General features: G+C 42.6%; 1 protein-coding gene across 1 annotated transcript in view; it reads right to left on the bottom strand.

Moving 5' to 3' along the window:
* Nucleotides 1–17,179, bottom strand: part of LOC138297135 (neuronal acetylcholine receptor subunit alpha-7-like) — a 2,137,462-nt gene that overhangs the window by 616,198 nt on the left and 1,504,085 nt on the right. Inside the window, exon 8 of the mRNA XM_069236631.1 lies at nucleotides 13,411–13,497. Within this exon, the coding sequence (XP_069092732.1) occupies nucleotides 13,411–13,497 (87 nt within the window). The remainder of the gene's footprint in view (nucleotides 1–13,410; nucleotides 13,498–17,179) is intronic.

Below are 17,179 nucleotides of genomic sequence, written 5' to 3'. Positions count from 1 at the left end.
GCACATTTGCAGTAAAATTTGCAGAATCCCTTTTCTTTTTGTCTCTTTTCTTTACACATCTGCCGTCCCACTTGTCTAATGCTCCCTATGTTTGGACACTTTGGAGTAACTCCCTAAGATGTGCTTTCATTCCTGCGGATCTCATGTATTCGAAATCCTTTGAGTCAGAATCTAATATGTAGCTCTTTTTAGGTGTTTTATTTTCTCAATTTCTACGCTGTATTTCTCTGCTAAGTCTGCTAACCTTTGATGAACCACGCTCGTTTCACTTGTAATTTTCGGGCACAAGTATCTCAATTCTGCTTCTGTGTAAGACTCGAGTCTGTTCACACCCATACGTAGTTCCTTTATTAAGTTCACTTGCTTCCATCCCTAGTCTAGTATAGTTCAAGTATTCTTCTCCCTTAGGAGCACATTGCGGGCTATTCAGCTTATCTAACCATTCAGTCAATTGTTGGGCTGTCAAACCTTGCAGTGAAATGTTCTTGGGCTGGGCATTTGGCAAAGGTCGTACAGTTAGTTTTGGAGATTAAGGGGTCAGTAACTTCAGGCTAGGACTGATGTTTGACACTGTTCCAGTATTCGGAGAAACTCCAAAGAGACTAGAGGTCTAACAATGATCCTGTTCCATCAAAGGTCTGTCCCACAGGAAAGACTACTTTGGCACTCTCATTGAGTCCTGCTCTCATTGGAGCCTGACTCAGGACCTTCTGTCTGTTTGTATTGTTACTTCCTTGGGCAAACAATGATATGACTGGACCACTGCATCTGGATTTGGTCTAACGTTCGGGTTTTGTGGGTGCATGATTCCCCCATTCTGACTGATCAGTACGGACATATCTGTCTGCATGCCTGTTATAGGAGTGTACTTTGGCATTGTTTGTGTCTGAACTTGGGGCAGCTAGAGTGGGGTTTGATCTGTCTGAAGCAATGTTGGTTTTTGGAAAACTTGTCCAGTTGGCACTATTAAGTTTGTTGCAGTTTCCACAATGGGTACAGCAGGATAAATTCTTGGGACATTCAGCTGTGGCAATGGGTTCTGAGATGCTGACGAGGTAGGCAGATTAGGCCTGCTCTGCATTGGGCTTTGTGTCAGGTTAGGATTACACTGTACTGGACTCGTCGTCATGTTAACTGGTGTTGGTGCGTGCCGAAGGGTTCACACTATGCTCGGACCACTCTTGTGCTGCATATGGTGCGGGACGATTTCTCTGTAACTGTAAAATGAACTCATCATCATCTGACTCTTCATCAAGTGTTAAAGATCTCCTAGACTCCTTTGATCTCTGCTCCCTACTCTCGGAGGGACTTCGGTTTAACTTTCTGGTAGTTTTCCTTTCTTCTCTCTCGCTGTCCTGGGTAATTGCAGGAAACAACCTAATTCCTTGTAAAGTCTCAGTTCTCCAAACTTTCTGATTGCTGTCCCAACCAGCCTCCACTAGTGTCTTTTCTGCCTTTCTCATTCTCCTCTCAAACGTCTGTTGCCGTTGCTGTCTGGCTTAGGGTGACCAGATGTAGAAAGTTGGCTCTGTATATACAAAGTGAGAGATAGTGTGCACAGAGTCCAAGGGCTCCCCTTAGAGGTTGATAGGGACAGAATTAGATAATACTAGTGCTCTATTTTGTGGTAGTGTGGTCGAGCAGTGGGCTTATCAGAGGGTAGTGTTAAGCATTTGTTGTGCACACAGAGGCAATAAATGAGGAACACAAACTCAAAGACTTAACTCCAGGCCAATAGTTTTTATATAGAAAAATATATTTTCTTAATTTATTTTAGAACTACGAGATTCAAGATTTGAGTTAAGTACATAAAATGCAAGGTACTTCACACAGGTAAGTAGAACTTTGATTTAAAACAGTAGTACACACAGTTTAGGTTAAAATGGCAATAGGCTATTTTATAAGTGGACACAGTGCAAAAATCATCAGGGGGAGGTACGTTTGGTTAAGTTTCTCAGGTAAGTAAAGCACTTACACAATAAGTCTCCTGGGCATAGACAGCCCACAGTTGGGGGTTCAAGGCAACTCCAAAACCACTGCACCAGCAACACAGGGCCGGTCAGGTGCAGAGGTCAAAGGAGGGCTCAAAACACATAGGTGCCTATGAAGAACAGGGGTGCTCGGGTCCTAGTCTGCTTACAGGTAAGTACTTGCATCCTCGGGGAGCAGACCAGGAGGGTTTTGTAGAGCACTGGGGGGAGACACACACAAGACCACAAAACACACCCTCATGGTGACAGGGGCGGCCGGGTGCAGTGTGCAAAGTAGGCATCAGGTTTGATATTGAAAGCAATGGAGGGACCCGGGGATCACTCTCGTGATGCAGGCAGGGCACAAGGGGGCTTCTCGGGCTAGCCGCAGACTGGGCTAGGATGAGGGCTTCCTGCTGGTCACTCCTGCACTGGTAGATGGTTCCTCCCGGTCCTGGGGGCTGCGGGTGCATTGCTTGGTCCAGGCGTCGGGTTCCTTTGTTACCAGGCAGTCGTGGTCAGGGGGAGCCTCTGGATCCTCTCTGCAGGTGTCACCGTGCGGGTGCAGGAGGGTCGACTCAGGGTGTCCACGTCATTGGAGTGCCTGGGAGTCCTCTCTGCAGTTTTGATTGTCCTGAACTCGAGCTGGGGGCGTCAGGTGCAGAGTGTGGAGACTCACGCTTCTGGCAGTAAGTCAGAGTCTCTTTAAAGTTGTTTCAAAGTTGCAAGTTTGTTGCCTGTTTCTGAACAGTGCCGCTGTTCTCGGGAGGTTCTTGGTCCTTTGGGTGCAGGGCAGTCCTCTGTGTCCTCAGAGTTTGCGGGTCCCGCTGGATGCGTCGCTGTGCAGGTTCTTTGAGCCTGGGGCCAAGTCAGTTGTTGTCTCCGTCGTCTCTGCTGGTCTTTCCGGTCAGCAGTCCTTCTTGTTGTTGTAGGTTGCAGGAATCTGATATCCTGAGTTCAGGGTCGCCCCTAAATACTAAATTTAGGGGTATGTTTAGGTCAGGGGGGCAGTAGCCAATGGCTACTGTCCTGGAGGGTGGCTACACCCTCTTTGTGCCTCCTCCCTGAGGAGATGGGGGCACATCCCTATTCCTATTGGGGGAATCCTCCAAACTCAAGATGGAGGATTTCTAAAGGCAGGGGTCTCCTCAGCTCAGGGCACCTTAGGGGCTGTCCTGACTGGTAGATGACTCCTCCTTGTTTTCCTCATTATCTCCTCCAGCCTTGCCGCCAAAAGTGGGGGCAGTGGCCGGAGGGGCGGGCATCTCCACTAGGTGGGATGCTCTAGGGTGCTGTAACGAAAGACATTATCCTTTGAGGCTCACCGCCAGGTGTTAAAGTCCCTGCAGGGTGAGGTGAGAAGCACCTCCACCCTGTACAGGCTTTGTTCCTGGCCACAGAGTGACAAAGGCACTCACCCCATGTGGCCAGAAACTCGTTTGGTTTTGGCAGGCTGGCAGAAATTGGTCAGCCTAGCACTAAGAGTCAGACTGGTATTCAGGGTGCATCTCTAAGATGCCCTCTGGGTATATTTTACAATAAATCCCACACTGGAATCAGTGTGCATTTATTGTGCTGAGAAGTTTGAGACCAAACTTCCCAGATTTCGGTGTAGCCATTATTATTATTAGGTTGGGGGTGCAGGGTGGGAGGTCAAGCCATAGCTAATTTGTTATATGTAGTCTTGTAAATGTGTGTGTGTGTGTATGTATATGTATACGCACACACACATACACACATGTATAGGCACACATTCACAAAGCTAAGCAAAGAAAACAGGACAGGACAGATATAAAAATGAGAGTAAAGTCTTTAGTCCTTCTTTCAGGTCTGACCTGTCCCGGTTTTTGCTCCTCAAAATCTGGTCACCCTAGTCTGGCAACTAGTTCCCAGATTGCTAATGCCTCGGAACTGTGCTGGTCTCGGAGGGGGTTCAAATCATATAGCACCCTTCTCAAATTCTCTAAGCTCCTCAAATCAAATGTTCCATGGGCAGGAAACGCTAAACTTCCATCTTTCTCTGTCAATTTGCACCACTGTTTCAGCCAAAGACATGGCGCAGCACGCTTCTCTTCAAATACAATGTAAGCAGGTGTAACTTCTGGCAGTGCAATTTCACCTATACGCTGTGTAGTATACGTATCTCCCCTTAGGGTATTCTTTAAAGCTTTGAAAAATGTCATTTTTGCAACGTTTATGTTGATCTAAATCACATCAGGAAGTGACTTTCAATCCCAGAATCCTTTTTGCCAACCTTCTCAACCAATTGCGCTTCACAGTTTTCCACCAATCCGTGTGCAACCCTTTCCACCAACCGACCGATCCCAGCGTGGCTCCAATGATGTCACACTCACACATACAGCGGCTGACAAAGTCTTGCAGCTTGTCCTCCTTAACTCAGATTCACATCAAACTAATGCTAAATTATTGCGAGCACTAAACAAACTCAAAACTCAATTTGTCCATTTACTACAGATAGGGTATCACAATCGTTTCAGAAACCTTATGGATTTTTCACTGACAGCCTTTTGCTCTAAGAACTACTTTTTCTTTGCCAGTTTCCCTGATTCGCAAGCAAAATACAACCCACAAATTTTACTCTCAACTGGTCACTGGGTCTGTCCTGGTGCACATAGGACTCACCAGGTCTCTGTCAAAAAATTATTTCACTCACTCTGACTCGCGCTCTGACTTGTCGACAACACCCGATCCACCTACTAAACAGACAAATTACAACAAAAATCAAGTGTCTCATACACTTTTGAATATACTCCAGAGACTTAAACCTCGCAGGGCACGCATACCAACAACCATGTGGACAATTTTTGAGCGCAAAGCGCCACACACATGTGAAGTTAGATGACTTTCCTACTCTCATACTTCGGAGTATGCAAACTCCTGCAACAACTTCATTTGGAGTACGCAAACTCCCTAAACCCTCACAAACATCACAATTCACTTGCGATTTGCATAAGCTGTGCAAGTGCGAAACCTATTCCATTCACACTGTCACTAGAACGCCTAGAACATCCTCAAACGATCATTGGCAAGCTCCAAAAATCTGGGACAGTCATTCTAAGTTCTTATGGACACATTTTCTCTCCACTTAGTATAATCGAATCTGAAAATCCAAACTTTCTGCTAATTATTTTCTCTTTAGGGGACTAACTATGTACCCCACTACAACCTCTGGATACCTGCTATTTCTCACTTACTTTCTCTGGGGGCAAAATGCTTTATGATGGTTCCTTAAGGAGACTAACCATCATACTCTGCTACCATCACTGTTAGCGCATCTGACCTTATTTGGTTTCTTTTCATTAGTTAATAAGGGGATACTTTAGAGGTTCAATGTACCTTTTGACTGCGCTTAGAGTAGTTTCCACCATCAGACGCAGTTTCAATTTCCATCAATAGCAATACCAGTCAATAACATCAATAATCTGGTGAGTCAGTAATTTCCACACACCATGACCCCTAGGCCATGAACAACCACACCTTTATGTAAAAGTTAGAACGTTTATTTCCCTATATTAACAGAGCTATTATAACGTAACTTAGTCTTAATATCAAATGATACACATACAGAAACAATACTGGTTGAATGAATCTTCAAAGAATCTCAATTTAATCAAAGTGTTGATTACTACACATTCAAGAATTACAGTACAAATCACTAGCAAGAATAACTGCACAATAGAAATAACATACATTTAGATTCAGCAAAGAAAAGACATCAACTGTTGTTAATATTTAGTAAGCTTAATCAGTGAGTCTCCTAACTACCTTTCTGATTAGAATGGCATGTTTGGGCTTCATGCAAAACAATTTAGTCAACACAAATTTGGAAAACACCTAACTATGGCTCTATTCAAATTTAGCAGTTGGTACCTAAAGACAAAAGACAATAGACATATCAATCAGTAACATAGTCTTGTACCTTGCCCCGGTATTGTTCAGCAAGCTGCGACAGTCTTCATCAACTGGACATCTGTCGGGTCAGCATGGCATCGAGACTCAGCAATAAAGTTCAAGATAGAAATGTCTCAGAAACTGACATAATAGGAAAAGTACTTTTCGGTAAAGATTAGAAAAAGTGGACTCTCTCTGTGCAGTTTGGAAAGAATATGGGCTATGGCGTATCTCCTCTCGGTGCAGTCTGGCAAAGTTAGATTTCCTAAAACCTCTTCCCACGTTGCTATTGGTCATTGAATTGTACGTTTACGTTTAGTCCAATGAAAGTAGAACCTCAAATCTAAGATATAAATAATCTGTCTTTCACATGTCGATGATTGTCTCCTGTTCCCATCGTGGGGCTTGTTAGGTAACAAATTTGTATTGGCTTATACTCCAGTCAGTGCATCCATTATTAGTTCCTGGGAACATCGCCTTTACAGACTCTAAATTTTACAAAGCTATTACAACATATTCTAGCAAGCAGCTCTCATTGGAAAGAATTTTAGCTACTAGCATTCGGTCAACGCAATGTAAAATTACAGATCTAGGGCCAGATGTAGAAAGCATTTTGCATGTTGCAAACTGCGAAAATCGATGCAATGCTCATTCACAATTTGCAAGTCGGTACCGACTCGCAAATTGTGAATGCGACTATGCTAAATTGCTTTGTGACCGCGAATGCGGTCGCAAAGCAATTCGCAGTTACCAGCAGTGTCACACTGGTGGTAACCCATTCGCAAAAGGGAAGGGGTCCCAGTGGGACCCCTTCCCCTTTGTGAATGTCACCAAAAAGGGGTTTTCAGAGCAGGCAGTGATCCAATGGACCACTGCCTACTCTGAAAAACCGAAACCAAATGGTTTCGTTATTTTTTTTATTTTGCAACTCGTTTGCCTTTAAGGAAAACGGGCTGCAAAATGAAAAAAAAGAACTGCTTTATTTAAAAAGCAGTCACAGACATGGAGGTCTGCTGTCTTCAGCAGGCCACCATCCCTGTGAGTGCAGGGACTCTCTATGGGGTCGCAAAATGCGACCCACCTCAATAATATTAATGAGGTGGTTCTTTGCGACCCCATAGCGACTCGCAGACGGTGTCTGAGACACCGTTCTGCATCCAAATTTGCGATTCGGAAATTGCAAGTCGCACCGACTCGCAATTTCCGAATCGCATATTCGGATAATGCTACATCTGGCCCCTAATTCTCTAAGCAGCCATTTTATGATTCATCTAAGCAATGCAACTTGACACAAGGCCGTGCAACTATGCCCAAGATCTCGCTAATTTAAGGCCTATGGTTAATAAAGCAAATACATAATACAAGACCATTAATATGACACACCACTACATTAATCCAAACATGAGCATGACACTTTATATTAATAAGCAGTTAATAAGGACACTTTGTGATTATTGGTGGTCACTCAAGTAGGCACATTTTCAAAGTTGTGTAGTATTTCTTTATATTAACTCATTTTCTATGCAGATTCAACATTCAGAATACATGAATATTCAGTAGTAAAACTTCAGTGTTAACAATATCGTTTACTATTTGACACAGTGAACCAGGAGACAAGTTGAGACAAGACATCGGCAGATTAATTACATTTTAATTTTGGAGGATTTAGTAGATTAGCTATAGTAAGAGAAGTACAACAAGATACAATTTCTCAGTGGCCCAATTCGTGCTGACCTATTTGGACTTCACATGGTAAGCATAGCAACTGTAGCACAGTAGTCTACAATTTTCTTTGGAGTCAGATTCATGGACTCATAGACAGTTTAGCATGGCATGTTTATCACAGTGACCCAGTTTATGAAAACAAAGACAGTTTATACTTAGATGATCCTACCCTGAAGCAACCAAGAAGAAACCATTATGACTAGGCATTATAGAACCAGACGTAATGTACACTCTGAGTCCTCGCCCTGGGTTGGGAGAGGGGCTATCCACAGATTTCGCTGTTCACAAGCAGCTAGTATATGTTCTGATGCAGCCTGCCATCATTTGCACTTTGAGCAGTCCACAAAAAAGCAGCAAAGAGCAGCAAGTAGGAATTAGCAATACAGCTAGCCACTGTATATGTTCTGAGGAGTATGTCCGAGCACGAATGGGAACAGCCAATAGAAATGGCTTTACATAACTGGCTGTGGTATGTAGTCTGAAGATTCCAGACAGGAGGGACAGAAGATCAGTATCAATGGAATAGGTAATGAAATCAGCCACGGCATATGCTTCATACCAGCCATAGTCAATGGTTATTAGTATCTACCCTCAACAGAGAAGCATCCTATAGGGGCTTCAAAAAGGTAATAATATATGAGGAGTCTGTTGAGGCTTACAGGTATGCAACCCCTGAAGAGTATTTCTTATTCCCTGGAGTGTAGATGTTGTTACTGAAAATATAAATGAGACGGCCCACTTTTGCTAATGCATGACTTAGGAGGAAGATGTGCAGAGTCATACATGATCAGAGAAGAATATAGGCCCAGAAGGCTCATGACATCCAAATAGAGAGCTTAGGACAGGAGGCATGGAGGCAAGCCAAGGACAAACAGAAACATTCATTTATAATGCAGCTGCAAGTAGAAGGTCATAGAAAGCTTGAGTCATAACTTGATAACACACACGGGGGCACACATTCCAATCCACGTTGACAAGGGAAGGATACACCATGGTGGTTTTAGAAAAGGAACACAATAAGCTTTGATGTTTGAAGGCCAGCAGCTGTGCAAGGGAGGCAAGACAGAAATGCTTCCAAGTTTGGAGTCAGTTGAAGGAGAAAGTACTGATAGGCTTCAGAATGTGAGATAAAAGACATTGTGGTTTACTAACAAATGTGCTCATGGCAGATGTGTGACCTTTGCTTTTTTGCAAGTGCGTAATTAGATGCTCTCTCAAGGATAAATGTGGCTTTATGCCAACATAGGTAGAGATACAATGTACCAAGCAGGCGCTTAAATCAAAATGCATGACAAGTGATAAGACTTCAAGGTGTCATGAACATATATAAAGGGCTGTTTGCACTGACAAAGTTGAGTGTGGTATCAGTCTCAGAGCTGTGCTGCCCTCCCAGCCGTTATTCGTAAATGCTTGTATTATTTGCCAAACAGAGTTGTGTTGTTCTTTTATTCCTCACCCTTCAACAATGTCAATGAAATGGAAAATGCTCTGGGTGAAATAAACAGTTTTGGTTGAATAAGGATAAGGAGAACAAGCTTAGAGTGGAAGGTTATGGATTGGGTTTGTAGGTCCATCCAGGAGCAAGTTGGTGTTACATTCAGGAGTGAGCAGTGCAAAAGCTGAGGTGAGATGGGCTATGTAACATGAATAGAGGACTGAAAAAAGTGGGTCACAACAAGGGAGCAGAAGAGAGGCTTCAATATAGGCATCAAATCAATGGAGTGAAGGTTGTAACAAAAAAATCTGAGTTTCTACTATTTTGGTGAGTCAATCTTAGCTCAAATGGACCAGTTAAGGTTTCATTTGTAACGCATTTAGAATAAACTCATTTGTAACCCTGAGTTGTTTTTGTTTTAAAAGGATGCATTTGCCTCATGTTTTACATATTTGTTAGATGATTTAGAGAATGCTACACATCGTGTAACACTATAATTAAAAACTTCTGCAAAAAGGAAACTTATCTATCAAGCAATGTTTGTATGTTCACATACACACTTGTCAAGAAGGGCTTCACCTTGTTTCTATAATTACACCAAACCCTCAGTAATAACCCGCTGAGCACAGCAACTACAATTGACTTCTTCCATTTTACACAATTGCTCTTAATTTGTGGAAATTTATTTCACATTCTATTAGCCTTTCAGTTTAGAAGTCAAAGAAGGAGCAGTGATTTTACTACTGCAGGGCTCCCTGCACAATCCATGACTGAGGGGGCATGCAAGTTGATGACGGTTCTCACGAAAACTGCTTATAGAATGTGCTGTCACTCCAAATGGTAACCACATGAAATCAAGCTCACCAGACTGCAGGCAAGAGTTTCTGAAAAAACTCAAGAGCCCAAAATTGGCTTTGTATTAGCACACCACCGCTAAAGACTCATTGTTAAGCTAAAGAGCACTACTATTGGACTCCTGCTTCAAAGCATATGATTTCCACAAATTATCTATTTCCGTTCAATCAAGTCAAATAAATGGATGAATTTTTACCCTTCATTCCTTTTTGAAACAATGTATTGTTGTTCAAACTCAACTTTTGTGATACACAATAATTTCAACTATCATTAAATCATTAAGAAAACCAAACTGACCATACCAGCTGATGAATGTGCATGTCGGTGAATTTCTAAAAAGTGAAAAAAAAAAAAAATCACGAAAATGGGAATGCATGCTTCAAATCAATGTTTTTAAAAAATAAACAAATGGGGAAAAAGGGGTTATTGGAAGAGAAACGAAACATGAGTTGCAGGAGTATTTTGTCTGCAGGCGATCCATAAACTTAGTAATAACAATGACGGGAAAAGAAAAGGTAAGTCGAGTAAAGATGGGACTGTAGGGACTGTGATGTAAGTGCAGGAGTTGCTTGCGGGGCTTTGTTGGGGCGAGGCGGCACGGGAGATGCGGGGGGTCCGCGATGGGGGGCAAATTAATTACAATAAAAAAAATAAATACTTACATGCTTCTCTGCCACCGCAACGCTCCTTTCCCGTCGCAGCAGGCATGCACAGGCTCCCAGCCTGCCCTGCAGCATTAGGATTGGCTGGGAGCGCCAACCCAGGACACTCCCAGGCAGACTGGGAGCCTGTGCAGGCTCTCTCAAGCCCGGCAACTGTGTTGTTGCCAGGCTGGAGAGAGCCTACTGCGCATATATGTTTAGCCGGCCCGAGATGGCCGGCCAAGCATACATGCGCAGTGAGGGGAGTGCACAGTGCACTTCCCTCATCTCTTCATCCCCAATGCCCCACCCCTTTAACAAACAAAACAATAATAAACATGGGGCCTGATTTATACTTTTTTAGTGCCGCATTTGCGTCATTTTTTTATGCAAAAGTGGCGCAAACTTACAAAATATAATTGAATTTTGTAAGTTTGCACCGCTTTTGCGTAAAAAAATGACGCAAATGCGGTGCTAAAAAAGTATAAATCAGGTCCATGGTTTATTATTGTTTCATTTGTCAATGGATTTGCAGCGGCTGCTGCTGGCGGGTGGGTGGGGAGTGACGCTCCTCCACCCTAATGGAGGACCCGTGACTGAGGAAGTAATAAAAAGGGCCCCTTTTAGCAAAATGGAAGGGGGAAGAGGGTGAGTAGCACAAGAGAAACTGCGTAGAAGAGGGAATTGAAAAGGTGCAAAAATATGGCAGCTTCACAAGAGAGGACTGTGCACACACTGAAAAAGGAAAAAGGAGGGGAACGAGAAGGGTATAGAGTTGGAGGAAATGAGAAGTTAGCAGTCGCGGCTACTCCATTAGGGTGGAGGAGTGTCATCCCCTGCCAGCAGCAGCAGCACTGTGTTCTCCCCTCACTGCGCATGTATGGATTGGCCAGCCGTCTCGGGCCACCCAAACATACATGCGCAGTAGGTTCTCTCCAGCCCAGCAACACAATTGCCAGGCTGGAGAGAGCATGCACAGGCTCTCAGTCTGCCTAGGAGTGCCCTGTCTGGGCACTCCCAGCCAATCCTAACGCTGCTTTGAGCAGCATCAGGATTTGCTGCAGGGCAGGCTGGGAGCCTGTGCCTTCCTGCAATGACGGAAAAGGTGCGGTGCGGCGGCGGAGAAGCAGGTAAGTATTTTTTTTTTTTTTAATTCAGTCCCCTCCCCCCCCGTGTGCCCCCGCACACCTCACGCAAGCCTGCCCCAACAAATCCTTGCGAGACGCTCCTGGAATTTAGAGGAGCGCCACTTCATCAAGGAAGCATTAAAAGAGAGCCAGGTGGGTCGTAATGATTCATGGGAGAAATAACAAAAAGGGGTGTGGTGTTCTCCACAGATACATGCACAGAACAAAGAGTATCATGATGAAAGCAGATTAAACAAACCAGTAGGATGTTGTTGTTGTTTTTTTAATAAAAGCACATGTACAAGCCTGGGTTGTTCAGATTCGCGAGTAATGTTGCAAAAAACATGGTACATTGTTTGATAGAAAGGAGTGGGATTGGTCAGTATTAATTTCACCTGGTGCATCTTTTCGGCAATATCGCAAATATCAATAATAACCAACAACAGCAGTCTCCTGAAAGACCTCTTCTGTGTGGAAATGACCAATCTGTATGTTTTTGAAAACGCACCGTAGCAGAGTAGTAACCTTCCTGTGTTCAATTAATACAAGTATTTCACCAAGTGGATAGTGTGGAGTCCTATGAATCAAAAAGAGTGGATGCACAAAAAATTAGGAAATGCAAATTTATGGTGAGTATTTTGGAGACAAATATAGCATCCTAAAAGTCTTTCAATTTTCTCTTGCAAAACTTTCCGCCTCCCTTGTGGCTCTTGATGGACTTAGAGACTGCAGTCTTGTGTAGGTTTCCCAGGATAATTTGAGATTGCTAAAAAGAGTTAGCTTTGAAAAATAAATGTTTCCTGTTTACTCAGAGGATATCTTTACTCTGTCTGTCCAAACTGGATTGCGCACCTCCAAGTAACTATGCTACATAAAGTACTACCACAGAGCGTGGCAAGACAGCCATTTGATATGACCATTTGCTATGACGATTAGTGCATCTTTTTCTCATTCTTATGAAGGTCCCTTAAACAAATACCGAAGCTGAAAAAGGTGTAGATAATACATTACTGCTAACAATCACTTATGATTTTTGGAAGTATAATCACAGATTCTAACAAATAAAACCATGTTTATGTCAGGGGCAACATAGAGATGTAAGTGCACACACATGAGTCTGGATACAGTTTTAAATAGATAATGCGTCTTGCCAACAGGCAGTGACATAATGAATGGGACGTTTTGTACACGAGGATGAACTAATGGAAAATTACCTTTATCTTCCCATACAGTTATGACATTTGTAGTATGTATGTCATTGTGCATAAAAATTTAAAACAAAAAACATGCTACTTGTGAAAATTAAGTTGCATGAGTCAAGGTGTCATGGTGCGAGTATTGAATAGTTTCAATGATCTGATAAAAAAAGGCTCTCACAAAACCAATTCATATTAATAATAAATCTTGAAGCACTAAATTATACATATGGTACCAGATGCTGAGTGGTCAATAATTGTAAGTCGAAGGACAATAACCATTTTACAACCAGGACTGTTACAAGAATATACCATCAGCAGCAGCTAATGTACCTATCCCATAGTTCTGTTGTAGGGACGGTTACTCTACTAATAAAATGAGTAATGCATCTCATTGAGGTTGTCTCACACCCTCTACTATTGCATACTAACAAAATGAGATAATCGTAATCATATTCGGGCTACTAAAAGATGAATGAGAAAATATGTCGAAACATCAAAATCCCTTAAAGAAAATGAAATAGCTAAAATAAATAGCCCCCATCTTACCTATTAGTGGAACTGAGTCGGAGGTGGCAGGCATGATCTCAGCTACGAGCAGCATAAACACGGTTAATGACAGGAGAACTGTGATGCCTACCGGACAAAGAGAACACGCACTGAATAACTACATTTGCATGCTATTCCATTTACCTTTTATACTTGGAATATTAGCTTGATAAAGCAAAACAGAGTATCTTTTATTGCCGATTTATTAGCTTACGATAATTCTTTATTGCGTTGCAAACTCTGCTTTTTATGGCAAAGTACAAACCTAAACTCGACAATCTATCTAAAAAACACTTGACCAACACTAACGGTCTCAACTTATAGCGCCTAAAATGTCCAAAGTGAGTGCACTTTTTTACACCTCTCTTTTAAGAAGGCGTAACGCCAGGTCTATGCTTTAAACTAAAACGTCGATTGTCATGTCAGTGTCACCTCATATGCGTGAACGCTATCAAGTTTGGGACTGATAACCAGAGAGGAAAGGTATCTTGTTACAACAGAAGATATGCTGTAGAGTACACGGATTTCATAAAACAATTATATTTTTCAAATTGAAGCTCTTGTTAAAACACACTTTGAACACTTTGACCTTGGGCGCATCAGCATCCTATTGAGAAATGAATTATTTCCATTCTGATTTTTACATAAATCAATTGTAAAAATAATAACACAAGCACAACTGCATTGGCGGTGAGTGAAAAGGTGACAATGGCGTTCACGGTGCTTGCTGAAGCAGCAAGGACAATGACGAGAAAAAAGAGGGACACGCTCTGTCTACACTATATCTGTTTATTATTACACAATGGCAGTCACCACTGTGTAGAAATTATTAGGTCAAAGTTTCCATAGGAGTTTCCATAAAAACAGCATGTTTTGCTTCAGTATTAACTTTAGTTTTTTGACGAATTTTTCCTGAAACTTTCCAAAAAAAGGCCACCCACCTTAGCCTTTTTGATGGAAAGTTTTGGGGTGATCTGTCAAGCAGGGGCCAAGAAGAAGAGGTAGGGAAGTGTTCCCATAAGTTGATTTCCCATGTTAATTCCCTTAGGAAAGTTTGGGAAGTTATACATAGAAAATGGGTAATGAAATTATACCAAGTTTGACAAAATATAGTACTTTATTTAGAGAGTGTGTTTTCCATTATCTGGTGGTAATTTGGTTGGCCATTTTCAAGAAATATGTGTTTAAAGAGGTGCTTGGGTGGTCATGAACGAGTTAAAAAGTTAGGTATATCCGGACTGGTTGTGTTCAGATATGCTTTGTTTGATCATTTTAAATAGGACTAGTCGATGCTTATTGGCTCGCTACAACCTGGACAAAATGTGGTAGTAGCCATTACAGAAACATCTTATAACTCATGCAACTCCATACACAGTGTTGTCAACTGACTACCCACACTCCATTAAGTGTAACTCGCTCTTCCCCATGCACCGCTCATAACCTTTTATGTTTAACCTAGTGTGGCTACTGTATAGAGGTACGCGAGTTATAGTATGTTTTGACTGGGGCAGAAATTATAACTGTGTGTTATAACTATAACTTTAGAATTTCTAATGCTTATGTAGTTTAAGTTGGTTTTGTATAGAAAAAAATACATAGTTTTTGTTACTTTATAGTGGAGTGGCATGTCATAGAGTGGGTTGTCGTGGAGTGTCTTAGAGTGGGCGTACAACGAGTGGAGTGACATATACTAGAGTGGAGTAGCACGTTGTAAAGTGGAGTGGTATGTGGCAGAGTGGAGTTGCATGTCATAGAGTGGAGTGATGAGAGTGTCATATAGAGGAGTGGCTTGTAGAGTAGAGTGGCATGTCATAGAGTGGAGTGGCATGTAATACAATGTAGTTGGGTGTCGTTGAGTGGAGTAAAGTGGCATAGAGCGGAGGGTCATACAGCATAGTACAGTGTTGTAGAGTGGAGAGGCGTAGAGAGCAGTGGCGTGTCATAGAGTAGAATGGAGCAGGATAGAGTGTTGTAGCATGTCATTGAGCGTCGAATAGAGTGTCCTAGTGTGACATGCAGTGGAATAGTGTTGTAGAATGGAGTGACATAGAGTAGAGTAGAGGGGATGAGAGTGTCATGGAGTAGAGTATTGTTGAGTGGAGTGACATAGTGTAGAGTGGAGGACACCGTTGTAGAGTGTCATAGAGTGAATTGTCTTAGAGGTGAGTGTCATAGAGTGGAGTGTTGTAAAGTGGAGTTGCATAGAGTACAGTGTTGTAGAGTGGAGGGTTATAAAGTGGAGGATAGTGTCACAGAGTGTAGTAAAGTGAAGTGGCATAGAGTGTCGTTGAGTTGAGTGGCACAGAGTGGAATGGCGTAGAGCGGAGTGGAGTACTTTGTTGTAGAGTAGAGTAAACTGGCATGCAGTGGCATAAAGGGAGTTGTGTAAAGTGACGTAGAGTGAAGTACAGTGTTGTAGAGTGCCATAGAGTGGAGTAGCATGTTATAGAGTGGCAGAGAGTGGAGTAGAGTGTTGTAGAGTGGAGTGGCATAGAGTGAAGTAGAGTGTCATAGAGTGCAGGGGTGTAGAGTGTCATAGATTAAAGTGTCATATAGTGTAATAGGGTGGAGGGGCATAGAGTGATGTGTCATAGAGTGTCATGGCATGGAAAGTTGTGACATATAGTTTTGTGTCATAAAGTATCATGACAGAGTGGAGTGGCATACAGTGAAGTGGTATACGTTGGAGTGGCATAGACTGGAGTGGCATAGAGTGGTGTGGCGTGTCAGAGAATAAACCGGAGTGGCACAGAGTGGAGTGTTGTGTAATAGAATAGAGTGGAATGTCATAAAGTAGAATGGCAAGGAGTGTAGTTGAGCAGAGCAGAGTGGGTGTCATTGAGTGGAGTTGCATGTCGTACAGTGGAGTGGCGTTTCATAGAGTGGAGTGTGACTGGCGTGTCATAGACTGTCACAGAGTGGAGTACAATGACGTGGAGTGGAGGGGCATAGAGTGGTGTTGAATGTTGTAGACTGCAGCGGCCTAGACTCGAGTGGCTTGTTGTAAGGTAAAGAGTAATAGCGTGTAGTGATGTGTGATACAGTGGCTTGTCGTAGATTATCTTGGCGTGGAAGTGGTGTGTTATAGAGTGTCTTAGGGTAGAAGGAAAGTTGAGTGATGTAGACTGGACTGGCATGTCGTGGATTGGGGCGTCATACAGTGCAGTGGCGTGTCATACAGTTGAGTGGTCAGGAGTGGAGTAAAGTGGAGTGTTGTGTTGTAGAGTGGAGTGTCGTGGTTTAGAGTGAAGTGATATGTTGTAGATTGGAGAGACATGTCATAGAGTGGAGTGGTATGTCAAAGAGTGTCTTTTTTCATGCATAACATTTTATTTTTTATTCACTAGGTACCATGGAGTGGAGTGTCGTACAGTAGAGTGAAGTGGCATGTCGTAGAGTATCTTACAGTGGAGCTGAATGTATTAGAGTGAAATACAGTGGAGTACCATGTTGTACAGTGGAGTGGTGTGTTGTAGAGTGGAGTGGTGTGATGCTAATAATTGTGTTTGACCAATGACTTTGTGTTTCATCACTGCGCATATTAGTTGCTCAAGGTTCACTAGTAGCACATTATATGTTTTGTTCAGTTTAGCCGCCTATTGGCTTTGACATGGAGTTAGATATTACATTTTGTATTCAGCTCAGCTGCCTATTGGCTTTGACATGACATTAGACATTACATTTGATATTTAGGTTAGCTGCCTATTGGCCTTGACATGACATTAGCAGTTTATCTGCCTATTGGCTTTGACATGACATTAGACATTAC

The sequence above is a fragment of the Pleurodeles waltl genome, chromosome 1_2, assembly GCF_031143425.1.
Source record: "Pleurodeles waltl isolate 20211129_DDA chromosome 1_2, aPleWal1.hap1.20221129, whole genome shotgun sequence".
NCBI lineage: Eukaryota > Metazoa > Chordata > Amphibia > Caudata > Salamandridae > Pleurodeles > Pleurodeles waltl.
This window is presented reverse-complemented; position numbering and strand designations above follow the sequence as displayed.